The 14,990-nt window shown below is 40.7% G+C and overlaps 1 protein-coding gene across 5 annotated transcripts in view; it reads left to right on the top strand.

Moving 5' to 3' along the window:
* The window catches only part of LOC120055861 (enhancer of polycomb homolog 1-like), a 40,929-nt gene that overhangs the window by 5,069 nt on the left and 20,870 nt on the right, over positions 1-14,990 (top strand). For 2 of the 5 annotated variants that reach the window (XM_039003886.1, XM_039003887.1), the window contains exon 1: positions 210-624. The exons of 2 other annotated variants lie outside the window; for them this stretch is intronic. In XM_039003886.1, coding sequence (XP_038859814.1) covers positions 472-624 — 153 coding nt within the window. In that variant the 5' untranslated portion in view covers positions 210-471. Of the gene's footprint in view, positions 1-209; positions 625-14,990 lie in introns of those variants that run through there. One more of the 5 variants, XM_039003882.1, reaches the window with a different exon arrangement.

Raw genomic sequence — 14,990 nt, 5'->3', positions numbered from 1 at the left:
TGCCCCTTCTGTAATTGCATTCCAAATTTAACCTGAAACATATAATGGTTAGCTACTTACCCAAATTATGTAAATGTTTGTTTTATTTGACTTCTTTAGTTTTGGGGGGCACGTCCCCCACCGTTGCGAACGCGCACGCGCTCGGGACCGTGTGGGAATGGCTGTTCGATGATGGGTGGGTTGGGCTGCTTTGAGCGAACGGAGCGTTAAAGAGTTTTTAATGTCCGCCATGTTGGCCATGGCGTACTGAACCACCGATAGACAGGGAAGCCTCTGAAAAAAAGACCGAAATAGAGCGATCAAGATCCGGGCCTTCCCGGCTCCGTTCGCGACGCCCTAACTTTAGCTTTAATCAGTCGAACCGTAGATGTCAGAATAACCGCACAGAATCATCCATGAAAGCTCAACTCGAAACCGATGTGAATTTAAGGAGATCGGATAGATTTATGTTGCATCTCGAATTTTAAAAAAATGAGTAAATTGTCGTTTCGGGCACGGGCGCTGGACGCTTCCAAGCCACTACCCGTCTTCCGATGTGAGGATTTACCCGACCTGCACGAATATGCATCTATTAACCGGGCAGTGCCGCAAATGCCGACGGGGATGGAGAAAGAAGAGGAATCGGTATGTTTTATAGTTCGAAAATGTGCAAATAAACATTTATCCTTATTTTTATATTTTGAGGCGCTCCTCTTTTTTTTCTGCGCATGTTTACACAAAATGGCCGCCAATTTTATTTAAAAAAAACACGACGAAAATGTGGTGTAGATGCAGTGTTAACAATAAGTGGATACATTTTCCAGTTCACAAATGATTAATTATTTATATATATTATTCAATATTCTGGTTTTAGTTGGTTATTTTCGCTGGAGGAGATTTTCTAAGTACAAAGGAATCACGTGACTCCCATGAATCCGACATTTTGTTGTGTGTCTTTGGGATGTGCCTTATCTGTTGGCGTAATGGCAAAGGACCGGTGCAAGGGGGAGCTAATGATCAGAAATTCTTTATGTGCCTGTGTGAAGACGATACTGGCGGAAAAATTTAAACATTGCATGCCTTGAGTAGGAAAGGTCCGTGTTTTTAGATAAAACAAAGCTAGCTAAGTGTGCACTCAAATTATGTATTGTAATGAAACAGCAGGGAGCAGGTCTCGAACCCTTTATAAACCCAGAGGGTCGTTACAGTATTGTTTATTGACTCGCATACTCTGGTCATGTTGAAGTATTAGCCAACGAATGAGCAATCACTCATTGGTGCACTGTTTTTCTTTACTTTCAATTAACTTATGATTGGGTGATTACAATGTGTATTTGTCTTGCCGCCTAGGCTAATATTTGGCTTTCGCCCCAAGGTTTCATGTGTCTAGAGTGTTGTCTACGCACGTGGCCTTGTTATGGTGTGGACGTTTGTACCTGTCAAAATTACATGTCAGTCTCTGTGTTTTGGTAATCAAATCAAAGTTTAGTGGTCGTGTACACAGTTTAACAGATATTATAGCGGGTGCAGAGAAATGTTTGTTACTAGCTCCTAATAGTGCAGCAAAGATGTCAAATAAGTACACAAATAATTATCAAAAACAAGAAATCATGCCTCTTGGGCCATGTCTGTGTTTACAATTCAGTGAAACTTGTATAGCCTGCTTTTTAAAAACATGTTATATTGTATTTATATACATGCCGTGCTTCAGTTGAAACATTGCCCCTTATTTAATGACCGTTGGAATTTTCTGTCAATCCATTTCAATGGTTTAGCCTTCTGTTAGCTGAAGAACACGCAGTTCCGTCCTTATATCGAGGCTTGAGTTGAGTTTTGATAACTGGTCAATTTGCTTGCAACGACATTGAGTCACCACCATCAGTCGATTCTTGTAAAAATGTTGATTCTTGTAAAAATGTATTCTGTGTCTGTTCTGTACAACTGCAGTCATTCTGCGTGTGCTTAAAATTCATACGTTAAATAAAAACTTTATCGAATACAACCACGGACTTTTTTCTTAATTTGTGTTGCTCAACTCAATTGAATCGGCTAGTGCAATCCGGGAACTCTGGGACACCCACATCCCCTACCCTAATCATTTAAAATGTAAACTTCAATGGGGGGCGTCCCAAGGATTCCAGATAGCACATACCCAATTGAATCTCGCTAAAAGTTTTTTTTAATTAAAAGTATTAATTTCACCACCCTGCAGAAGGATCACAGTTGTACAGGAGGTTCAGGTAAGCGTTTTCAGAATTGATATTTTAATAAGAATCGGCTGATGGTAACTCAATGTTGCTAGCAAATCCCGCGACCAGTTGTCAAAACTCAACTCCGCCTCAATATAAGAGAACGGAGTTGAGTGTTCCTCAGCTAGCCTTCTGTGTGTGTGAAGCTATAATTAAGGTGCGATGCTCCCCCTCTCCCTGCAGACCTGTTTTCATTAATTGCACATTTTGACTTGAATGTGTTAATTTATTTATGGGAGGCCAGGACATATCTTCTTGACATTTCTCTGTGACACAATGTATCTTATTGCTCTCTGAGGCTTGGTGTCAGCCAGAGGTTCTGTGTGTTAGGCAGCCACCACAGCTGTAGTAAACTAGTGGCATGCAGAGCACAGTAGGAGTCCCAGCAAGGGGGCCCCTTAACAATTAGAGCCCCACAGTGGAGGTGTCATAATACCCATACAACCTAGTGGTCCAACAGTGAAATGGTTCCAATGGCTGCTAGGTTTTACGGGTATTATGACTCATACCGTGGTACTCTTTAAGTCTCCACTCCAGTCAACTGAAATGTACTGTGTTGTCACCATAACAGAATTTGGATTTCGATACCAGGTTTAGTATCACAATACTTGATACCATCAAGATACCGCAGTAAAAAAAAAAAAGAGGCATATTATCCATTCACAGAATGGCATTTGATGCAGACATAAACTATGCTACTGCTCTGCTCTATTGCTTCTGACAGCCATGTATGCATTAATGAATCACATACAATCAATTTGACTTTGTTTGTCAATCTAACTACATAATGGTAGTAATTTTCTGAATGATAAATCTTTATTGATAAACTGGGTAATTCAAGATGTAGCATAGGCCTAGCCACAATATAGGTGAATGCGTATTCAATATGAGTGTGGGCATGCATTGAGTAATTGAGCTTGTTTTTGCTGATGTTGTCTGTAGAAAAATCGATTTCCATTATATTTTGGACTTATTTCATTGAAATGATCAACATTTGCATAGGGGGAAAAATGTGCGCTGTCTCTAACCAGTAATGACGTCAAGGCAAGAGGGGTGGGCCCGTCGGATTCAGTAGAGCTAACTAGCTTGTAGTCCTATAACCCGGAAATGTGTTAGATCTGGTTCGTTCAGCCATCATAATGGGGAAAGAATAGGGTTTTGGAATGAATGCCGAAAATAAGGTTAATAAAGTTAATACAGGCTTAGGCGATGTTATACGTTTTGTTCTGAGATAATACCAGTCAGTTAAAAACCTCAAGAGGTTTTAAGGATCCGACCCTTTTTTCAAATTTTCGCCTAAAAATGACACCCATATCTAACTGCCTATAGCTCAGGACCTGAAGCAAGGATATGCAAATTCTTGGTACCATTTGAAAGGTAACACTTTGAAGTTTCTGGAAATGTGAAATTAATGTTTGAGAATATAACACATTTGATCTGGTAAAAGATAATACCATCTTCGAAATGCAAGAGAAAGACCATAATATATTATTCCAGCCCAAGCACAATTTAGATTTTGGCCACTAGATGGCAGCAGTGTATGTGCAAAGTTTTAGACTAATCCAATGAACCATTGCATCTCTGTTCAACATTTTGTATCAAGACTGCCCAAATGTGCCTAATTGGTTTATTAATACATTTTCAAGTTCATAATTGTGCACTCTCCTCAAACAATAGCATGGTATTCTTTCACTTTAATAGCTACTGTAAAAATAATTTAACTGCACTGTCTAATTTAATCTAAGCTTTCTGTCCATATCAGATATGTCTATGTCCTGGGATTTTTTGTTGTTGCTTACAACCTCATGCTAATCACATTAGCCTACGTTAGCTCAACCGTCCTGTGGATGGGACACCGATCCCGCAGAGGTTATTAACATGACCTTTTTATGAATTATGACACCTTTGTTTTATAAAAATATATATATATAACACAAATTCTTCAATTCACAAAGTAACATTAGCTGATGAACATTCTCTAATATAAAAACCTACATCTCCTAAGCCCATGTTTATCACTTATTTTCGGCGGTTATCCAAGAATGCCATACATTTTCCGCCAAGTCTTTGTCCAACGAACCATGGCGGAGTTGGTGCCTACAAAAAGTCGCCATTACTATTTCTCTCCATAGAGCATCTTTGGGAGACATGTGAGAGGGAGAGACCAAATAATTGAATGAAAAAAGATTTTGGTGGTAGTCAGCTTTGCAATCAGCTTCATTTTGTGTTATGGTTTGCATACAGTGCATTCGGAAAGGACTCAGGCACCTTGACGTTACTGCCTTATTCTGAAATTGATTAAAAAGTTTGACTCCCTCATCTACACACACTACCACATAATGACAAAGCAAAAACAGGTTTAGACCTTTTTGCAAATTTCTTTTAAAAAAACGGACACATTTACATAAGTATTCAGACCCTTTACTCAGTACTTTGAAGCACCTTTGGCAACGATTTAAAGCCTAGAGACTTATTGGGTATGACGCTACAAGCTTGGAACACGTGTATTTGTGGAGTTTCTCCCATTCCTCTCTGCAGACCCTCTCAAGCTCTGTCAGGTTGGATGGGGAGCGTTGTTGCACAGCTATTTTCAGGTCTCTCCAGAGATGTTTGTCCGGGCTCTGGGTCATTGTCCTGCTGGAAGGTGAACCTTCACCCCAGTCTGAGGTCCTGAGCGCTCTGGAGCAGGTTTTCATCAAGGTGCTTGGCTGTGCTTGGCTCCGCTCATCTTTCCCTCAATCCTGACTAGTCTCCCAGTCCATGCCGCTGAAAAATATCCCCACAGCATGATGCTGCCACCACCATGCTTCACCGTAGGGATGGTGCCAGGTTTCCTCCAGACGTGACGCTTGGCATTCAGGCCAAAGAGTTCAATCTTGGTTTCACCAGAGCAGAAATGATTGTTTCTCATGGTCAGTCCTTTAGGTGCATTTTAGGCAAAATCCAAGTGGGCTGTCATGTGCCTTTTTCTAAGGAATGGCTTCCGTCTGGCTGCTCTGCCTGATTTGGTGGAGTGCTGCAGAGATAGTTGTCCTTCTGGAACGTTCTCCCATCTCCACAGAGGAACTCTGTAGCTCTGTCAGTGACCATCGGGTTCTTGGTTCCCTCCCTGACCAAGGCCCTTCTCCCCCGATTGCTCAGTTTGGCCAGGCAGTTAACTCTAGGAAGAGTCTTGGTGGTTCCAAACTTCTTCCGTTTTAAAAATGATGGGGGTCACTGTGTTCTTGGGGACCTTCAATACTGCAGAAATGTTTTGGTACCCTTCCCCAGATCTGTGCCTCGACACAATCCTGTCTCGCTCTACGGACAATTCCTTTGACTTCATGGCTTGGTTTTTGCTCTGACATGCACTGTCAACTGTGAGACCTTACAGACGTGTGTGCCTTTCCAAATCATGTCCAATCAATTGAATTTCCCTCAGGTGGACTTCAATCAATGGACATTGTTTTGCAAACAGTAATTAAGTTTAAACATTTCTACATGCTTTGTTGCTTTATTCAAGTGTATTAATTTATCTGCAGCATGAGTTGGGAGCTAACATGATGCAGCCAAGACTCCCAGTGCAGGCTAGCAATGAGTAAGTGGAGCAGTCATGGTGCATGCTATTATAAGGGGTTGGCTGCACTGATATATATGCTTGATCAGTGAGACACATTTGACAGAAGTCCCGAAAGTAACGTTCTTGTACCGGACAGTTTTTCACATTCTAGTATCTAAGAAGTACTGAAGTTTTTGTTATGCTGTGCAGCACTAGTATTGCGTAAGAGGCACGCAAAGATAGGAGTGATTTGTTTATGTAGAATACTGCGCACAATGTCAGAGGAGCTGTCAGGCAAGTGACAGCTTCTCAGTAACTGGCATGGGAAATGAGATGAGCGTGGTATCCACCTTATGTCACTAAGTTATTTTCATGGAGGGTGTTTTGGTTGGGGTGGGGAATGGATGTTCTAGCTTTAATACTATGTCTATGCCTTCTACTTGATTGCACATTAGACTTTTTCAACCTAGCTTCTCAACTTTTGGTAACACTTTTATGCACAGCAGTTGGATAGACCTCTACCATACATGGTTACCTTTTATTTTGTGATGTCTTTGGTTTACCACAGTGGAATTCTCCTGAGTTATGATTAGTGGGTGTAGAACAGCTGGAGGGCAGGGACTCCCTAGTTCTTCCTTCTACAGGTGTGAACTGTGTCAGCCCAGACAGCCAGTGTTTGTTGCGTGAACTCACCATCACCGGGTCATTGTCTGAGACAGGGTGCAGAGGGAATTGGTGGGATCTGTTGATTTGTCTGAGTGCCAGTTTTCCTTGGAACACACAGATGTTGGCAGACCACCAGTTTCTTACTGCTTTGACCTCCTTCACCTGGAATGTGTTGTGCAATAGGCTACATGTCCACAATCTCTGCGGTAGTGCTACCGATAACAGGTGTAAAATGGTTTCACCGCCACGCATGCATGACTGCTTATGAACTGTTATCCTTTAACCCTTAGCCTACAATTCTGTGGCCCTGTGGAATTCTAATTAACATAATCAAAAAAAGCCCCATCAAAATCTGCCTAAGCAAGACTTTTTTGTTGTTGCATGGGCTGCGTCTCAATCCACTGCATTTGCAGATATCGCCCTTCCGCATCTGTGTTGAAGCTAGAGGGGTGTTTGTCAGACCAATAGACATCCCGAAAATTGGTCTTCTCACAAAACATCTGTAGCGTCCGAATGGTTTTGCCTACAAAGTTCTCTGTTTTGCTCTAGGACGCCCTCAAGACTGGTCCTCGGTACCAGTTAAAAAAAAATGTATGGAAGTATATATGGAGATAGTTCAGTGCCTAAAATAAGGGGATAAATACGTAGTTATTAGTTTCCTGATCTGTCTTATATCTCAGAAATAGGACAGACACTTCAGAACAAACTTCCTTTTAGATTTTTTGGGGGCGACTATCTGTTCCATGTAGTCAATCTGTTATTCAATGCATGTCTATTGGCTAATAGCATCATAAAACAATTCCCCCCCCCCCCCCACTCACCCGGCTTAGACTCTAGAGGGTTAAGACAGTCATATACCAATTCTGCCTTCCAAAAGGCAAAGTAAGGCTTTTTATTAGTTGATGGAAATGGATTTAACAGTCATGCTTATGTCTATAGATTTAATTTGCATAATTTAGTGGAATTCAATTGGCCTGTGTATTTCCGCTAGTCATCATGTATCTTTATCCAACACAACTATTACATAAAGCATACAGAGCCTATTTTCAGCTGGTTGTTTCTGGAGTAAAATGTGTTTTTGTAAGCCTATTCATTGCGCAACAATTCTAAGTGCAATCGCGTGAACAGTTTTGGTGCACAATTTTAAAAATAGCTCTCTTTATTTCTTATCTGGTAATTGAAGCGTGCTGCCCATTCACGCGCAGGCAACATGCTATCAGCGCATCACCCACCACTTTATAATGTGAGCTGGAGGCAGTATGCATTTTGAAAACATTCTTAGTTTGTAACTTTAATGTTTTTTTTCGTATTATGAGGCATGTCTTACCTTGCTTCAAAGTAGCTTATAGGCAAAATCCCACCATGGAAACGTGGAGGCAATTCTTTTATAAACACGTCATAGGTGGCACGTAAGTTTCATGTTTGGGAGGCTTACAATTTATCCTACCATTCTGCGTGCCAGTTAGGATTTTTATATGCGCATGTTTGTCAATCATTGTCATGTGGTTAATCATGATCTCAATTAAAATTATAATCTGAAAGTTAAGTAAACTAATGCGAGATCACCAGCCTCTGCCATATGGACACACCGGGATCCATTGGCGGCTAAGGAAATGAGAGCATGGAATTCATAGCCTATAGGCCAATGCAGCAGTAGGACTATAACTTCCATTGCTTTTGCACACTGAGGATTGGTGATTATCGAGGGAAGATTTTTCTAATCGCTTACTTTGAGGCACTCTAGTTTTAATATATTATAATTCGCAATAAAAAAAAAAAATAGAGACGGGTTAAAAACACTTTTCCACGCAGCAGGCCAGGTACTAACATGCATGCTCCCTCAACATTATCAGGACAGAGAAACCAGCCACATGCTCATTGCTCAAATGGAGCATTCCAAACAAAAGACAAAGAAAAAATTGACATCTTGTAAATTATGGTTATGATGAAATAAACCAAAACTTGTTTCTCACAAGTGTAGCAGGTTGTGAACTCTGTAAACAACGTTTCCACTCCAAGAATGACCACTGAAAATAACTAATACATGCATTAACAGAAATGAATGCGACTAAATTACAAGTATTAACTAGGGATGCACGATATATCGGTGAACATATCGGAATCGGACGATATTAGCTAAAAATGTCAACGTCGGTATTGGCTGATGTCTAGTTTAACGCTGATGTCAAACTGACCTGCATACCTATATAACGTTGGAACATAAAATTTTGCGCTACACGTGCAACACAGCATTCCTAACCTAGCCCACAACGTCTGCTGTGTTGATCGAGCAGTCATTTGAAAGAGTAAGAACATTTCAGCGAGACAACTCAAAGGCGAAATCCATTAAAGCCAAGATAATGGAATTCATTGCCCTTGACAATCAACCGTTCTGTCGTGGGTGATGTTGGCTTTTGTGACTGGTCGAGCACCGGTACACATTACCAAGTGCGCTATTTTTCAGATGTTGCCCTACCGGAGTTGCACAGTAATAGCGTCACTGCTATTAGCTTCACGACATACATATTATGGAACGCCGTTTGGGTCTTTCTTTCAAAAAAGATACAGTAGCACTGTCAAAGCTGTACGAAGAGTCTGCAAACACTGGCCACAAGCAATGTGTTTACAATACTGCATTGGTAATAAAGCATAATTTGTTCGACCGCAACTTCTGGGGTTGCTAGCTAGCTTTAGCTTGGTACCAAGCTAGCACCAATACAACCAGCCTGAAACAATGGCCAGTAGAAACTGCAGTCATTTTCATTATTCTTTCATTATTGATTTAGGAATCCTTGTGAGTAAGTATTAGCTAGGTTGCCACTTGTTGTTCGCCTATTGAAATTGAACATCAGTTCATGAAATTAAATAGCTAGCCAGCTACTTAACCCTGTTGCCCAAAGCTAACCTTATAAACAGCCAGCTAGCTTCATCTGGCTAGTGAGGCTCGACCGGAACCGGGTTATGTGTTGTGAAGCTAGCCACAATAAGGATTAGGCAAAATAGTGGAATTTGCGTTTTTCCTTCTAAGTAAAAGTATGTCATTGACAGTGTCGCAAATTAATACAAATAGTAGAATTATGCCATACTTTTATTTTGAAGGCTAACCGCAAAGACCATTGTGGCTAATCCCTATTGTGGCTAGCTTCACATAGATGCATCCATCCACCATTAATCAAATAAGAACTGTCTTACAAATTAGGGTTATTTTAGATGATGACACCAGCTATATAGTAAGATAGCTAACTATAGCTACTGAAACAGATGTTGTTTTGTTATGTTTTTGGGGAAGAACGTTGTTTGCATCCATGAGCTAGCTAGATTTTTAACTTTACCAGCATCATAGCAGCGTCATAGCAAGACAACTTTAACAGCGTCATAGCATACTTATCGATGAATCGTTGTGACATATGAAATACGAGTGATAGTGTAATCAATGTGAGATAACTACGTACATTTTTTTGGAACGCGTTAAATTATGTGACGTGCAGTCATATTCAGGTCCAGATTGGTCAACAAGCTTATTTGACAAGTCAAATTGTGTTATTTGACGTGCATCTTTTTGGACACGCAAAGACCCAAAGGGCGTTACATAGAATGAAACGACTGAACAAATTAACAACGAAACAGCACAGCAAGTAAGTGAAAGAAATAGGTTTTGATTATGTTTTTCTGGATATGGGGACGTACGTAAATGCCATCAAAATAACTTTTGGGTAAAATTGGTGTGTGTAGCCTTTATTTAACTAGGAAAGTCGGTTAAGAACAAATTCTTATTTACAATGACGGCCAAACCCGGACGACGTTGGGTCAATTGTGCGCAGCCCTATGGGACTCCCAATCACGGCCGGATGTGATACAGCCTGGATTCAAACCAGGGACTGTAGTGATGCCTCTTGCACTGAGATGCAGTGCCTTAGACCGTGTGTGTTAACTGTACTAGAATACTTAAAAGGCCGCAAATATCAGTTATCGGTATCAGGGTTTTTTTTGTAAAGAAAATATCGGATATTGGTATGGGCCAAAAATGTCATATCGGTGCATCACTAGTATTAATGGTACATTTACTACTGCTGACACAGTATGTCATGGGAATTGATTAGTTTGTTTTTTAAGCTAAAGGCTAACACGTCACACAATGAATGCGCAAGAATTGTCAGGAGACAGCTTAGCCATTCTGGAGAGACTTGTCTTTTATATATTCGCCACACACCCCTCCCCTTTTCTCAATATTTTTTATACTGAACAAAAATATAAGTGCAACATGTGAAGTGTTGGTTTCATAAACTGAAGTTTATTAATCTCAAATTATGTTACACAAATTTGTTCATATCCCTGTGACTGAACATTTCTCCTTTGCCAAGATAATCCAACTGACAGGTGTGGCATATCAAGAAGCTGATTAAATAGTATGATCATTACATAGGTGCACTTTGCTGGGGACAATAATAGGACACTAAAATGTGCAGTTTTGTCATAACACAATGCCTCAGATGTCTCAAGATTTGAGGGGGTGTGCTATTGGCATGCTGACTGCAGGAATGTCCACCAGAGCTGTTGCCACAGAATTGTTCTCTACCATAAGCTTCCTCCGTCGTTTTAGAGAATTTGGAAGTACTTCCAAACGGCCTCTCAACGGCACACCATGTATAACCACGCCATCCCAGGACCTCCATATCCGGTTTCTTCACCTGCGGGATCGCCTGAGACCAGCCACCCAGACAGCTGATGGAAAAAAGCCCTTTGGTGGGGATAAACTCATTCTGATTGGCTGGGCCTGGCTCCCAAGTGGGTGGGCCTATCCCCACCCATGGCTGCGCCCCTCCCCAGTCATGTGAAATCCATAGATTAGGGCCTAATTTATTTCACTTGACTGATTTCCTTATGATCTGTAAGACCGTACAAATCGTTGAAATTGCTGAGTTTCATTTAAGAATATTTTCAAAATTCTTCAAGCTCTGTCATTGTTTGTTGATCATTGCTAGACAACCATTTTCAGGTCTTGCCATTAGGCTTGGGCAGTATACCGGGGTATTTGGAAATAGCCATGGGATGGTTTTTCAATAGATTTTATATTTGTAGATACTTAAGTAAATGCCTGTAGTCAACTTGTGCAATACGTTAGGAGATAAAGTAGATTGCGTTCTACATTTCACCTGTCACATAATGAAGCTTACCGTAGTTCCCCAGAACAGTTGAGCCCATCACATGTTTGTTTGTAAATGGCACAACTGTAGATAGCGGGTGTAGGTGAGCCCAGCTGTATATTGACAGGTCGTGTTTTATAATGGAAAATGGTAATTTATTTAATTCTTATTCTTTTTTTTCTTCAATAGAGTGATCAGGGACGTGCAACTATAGTTTTCCTAAACAGAAAATACATTAGTGCAACACATTTGCCAGAAAATAGCTTAATTTTCGTCAGATGACAACAGAAGTGGAACGCTTCAAGTAAATGAGCTTGCAATGAAAAAGCGAGGTCGATGCATGGCCATCATATTTCTGTTTATCATAGTAAGAATGTAGGGGGCTCTGCATGTCACTACAGACACCCTGCTTTGAATCCAGGCTGTATCAAAACCGGCTGTGATTGGGAGTCCCATAGTCCCACAATTGGCCCAGTGTCCTCCGGGTTTGGCCGGTGTAGGCCGTCATTGTAAATAAGAATTTGTTCTTAACTGACTTGCCTAGTTAAATAAATAAATGTAGCCAGCTACATTGCCAAATGTTTTGCTCAAAGATAATATTTCGTTTTACCTAAGAAAAGCTGTCTGGCTTCTCCGAGAAAAGTGCCGGAGAAAAGTAGCCACACATCGGTCAGTGCGCGGTCTGCTGATGGTGAATTCTCATCTGAGTGCAACTGATGCAGAAATTACAATAAGAAACATTTTACATCTGCATTTACAAAACGCAGGAAGATATTTCTAATGCATTATATTTTTTGTGACGGGGTCTTCATTGTTTTAGCTTTCTGCCGTGTTTGAGAAGTCAAAGCCCTTTGGATGTGTAATTTGTACAGCTGCCACCATCTTGATTTCCTTACGTTTTTTTTTCTTCTCTCAGTTCTCAGCCTGTATTCTATGAGCAGAGCAGGCTGGCCTGTTGCCTTAGCAACTCCAGACTCCCACACACAGCATGTTGCCCACACATGCTGGCCCAGAGCCGCCAGTACTGTTCTTCTTTCAAACAAGCATGCGTCGAAACACTTCATTTGCACAATGTCTCTCGTTCCTATTCGCTTGTAAATGTCCAAACTCACCAAAAATGACATTTGGTAGCGCCTATCTATAAAAATGTATAACTTTATGAGCTGAATTTCCTGTCTTTGCAGTTTATTTTATTTGGCTCTCATTGGCATATCTAGCTAGCAGCCTCCATGGAAATTCGCTATTACTTGTGTTCATTTTGTTAGCATTTAATCAATTTTAAATTCAGGCTATTACACAACAATTTGGGAAAAAGTCAAGCGGTTTGAATACTTTCTCAAGGCACTGTAGTTGTTGCATCTTTAGATTCCTCCTTTTTCTAAGTTTCTAACAGAGATCTGTCACATATGAAACCACTATCAGGTGCGCTGTTTGGAATGGTGTTTTGCCGCGAATTGCATTTTGGCTAATGTTTGAAAAAAATGTACATTACCTTGGAAATAATGGACGACGCAACGTCCGTTAAGCGAATTCATATTTTATCATCTTTTGGTTAGTTCGATATTGACAGACGCGACCCAGTCGTTTTGTTCTTTATGTTACGGTGCCATGCTCAGTGGCAACGTTCATATCCCTTGCGTGCTGCTAGCTAGCCAACTAGCTACGGCTACACAGTTGCGACCTCTGCAGCCAGAAAAATAAAGTAGCTGTTTTCTATTGGCATTCATTTGGATACATCCGTAACAATGAGTTAATAATGCCAGATTTTTGCCTGGCATAGTTAGAAAAGTTTGCGTTCTCGTCAGGACACTCGTCAACATTGACTGTTAATTACGAAGAGATTGCACATCAAACACGAAGCTAGGTAAAAAAAAAAAATTGCTAGCAAACCTGCCAATATGACAACCGAATTCAAAAATATCAGTTGCAAAAACAGCTAGTCAAACTAGAAGCATGTGGGAGGATTTGACAGCTTTAGCGGTGGAGGGGACCGGAGAAATTAATGTTCCTCACTCACCACGTTAGGGCATCAGATACTCCCAAAAAATGACTCTGCAAAAACAAATCAATGCTAGCTAGCTGTTTTTTATTAAAGAAAACTGGACATGCGTTTACAATGTGACCCACTTTCAGTTTGTGTAGTTGTTGGTTTCTTTCTGTGTCTTTGTGGCAAGTGTAGTCGCATATTGCATCATGATTGCAAGGTGTCCTGATATATATTTTCCAACTGTCCCGATATCTGGTTTTTATGTCCATTCTAAAATGAGTATTCAACAATGCTGTTGTAGAAGTCAAATTAATTAAACATTTTTTTTGCATAATATTCCAAAAGCCTGTACTGCAAGAATCAATGTTTATTTTGTTTTTGACCGTTCATGTCCGTTGGTCTTCTCTTTTGCTCCTTCTTGGCTGTGTGCATCTTCCCATTTACACCAGAGATCTGTATATAATGAGATGCCCATGTCCCCGCACTTAACAATGGGAGTCGTTGTCCCAAAGGCGAGAAGGCAGGCGACAAGGTTAGATCCAAAATAAGCCCAAAGAAACACATTGGGGATTATTTTGGACACATTTTGATGAGTGAAACTTCTTGCTTCACTACTTCCTCTGTTTACACACATACACACACACACACCAAGCCCCTGCCACTCACATAACAAAGATGAGAGATCACTTCTTCCTCTCTGACAAGCGGTTTCAACTCGCTATTTGCATTTTGAGGTTTGGTCCAACAGAATCGGTCGTATGGACACAAACACATTGGGACATTATTTTACTGTAATAGAGAAGGTAACTTTTCTAATACCCTCTTATGTTCTCAACTGCTCAAATTGCACACAGAGCAGACACTACTAAAATTAAAGTATCAATGAACAATGATTCTGGAAAATGAGCGGTCAGTTTGTCGTGCGTGGTGTTGGTGTACTGCTAGCAGCGTCTTAGCTAAAGACTGTTATACTAGTTGTCTAGTCTGTGTTTTACAAATGTGCAATAAGCATAACAAAATTTATATAAGGAATTGGTAACTCCTTCTCATTCTGAGAAATAAGGTCGGCCACTTGATTTCAACATCTGAACAAAGTGGACAGGCTAGCATGGGTGTGTTCATAACAATTCAACTGTTCTACCTTGTTAACTAGCAAATAGATCCAAGTTGGCTAAACTTGAAATATAAAGAGATCATAGATCTCTGGTCAAATGTAGTGCACTATATAGGGCTCCATTTGGGAGACATCCAGTCTCGCAGTGGTAAAGTTACACAATGAGTTCTTCTCCCCGGACATGCGCTGCTATTCCGTGGCCCCGTCAGGCACCGTCCCATGTGGCTGTCCATGTTAAGGGTGTAACGATTCACCAAACCCACGGTTCGGAATGTATTTTGCAAAGTTAGTAATGTGGCTCGCACTTTCAAGA

The sequence above is a fragment of the Salvelinus namaycush genome, chromosome 11, assembly GCF_016432855.1.
Source record: "Salvelinus namaycush isolate Seneca chromosome 11, SaNama_1.0, whole genome shotgun sequence".
Taxonomy (NCBI): domain Eukaryota; kingdom Metazoa; phylum Chordata; class Actinopteri; order Salmoniformes; family Salmonidae; genus Salvelinus; species Salvelinus namaycush.
Note: the sequence above shows the minus strand (reverse complement) of the source record. Positions and strands in the feature narration are given on the sequence as shown.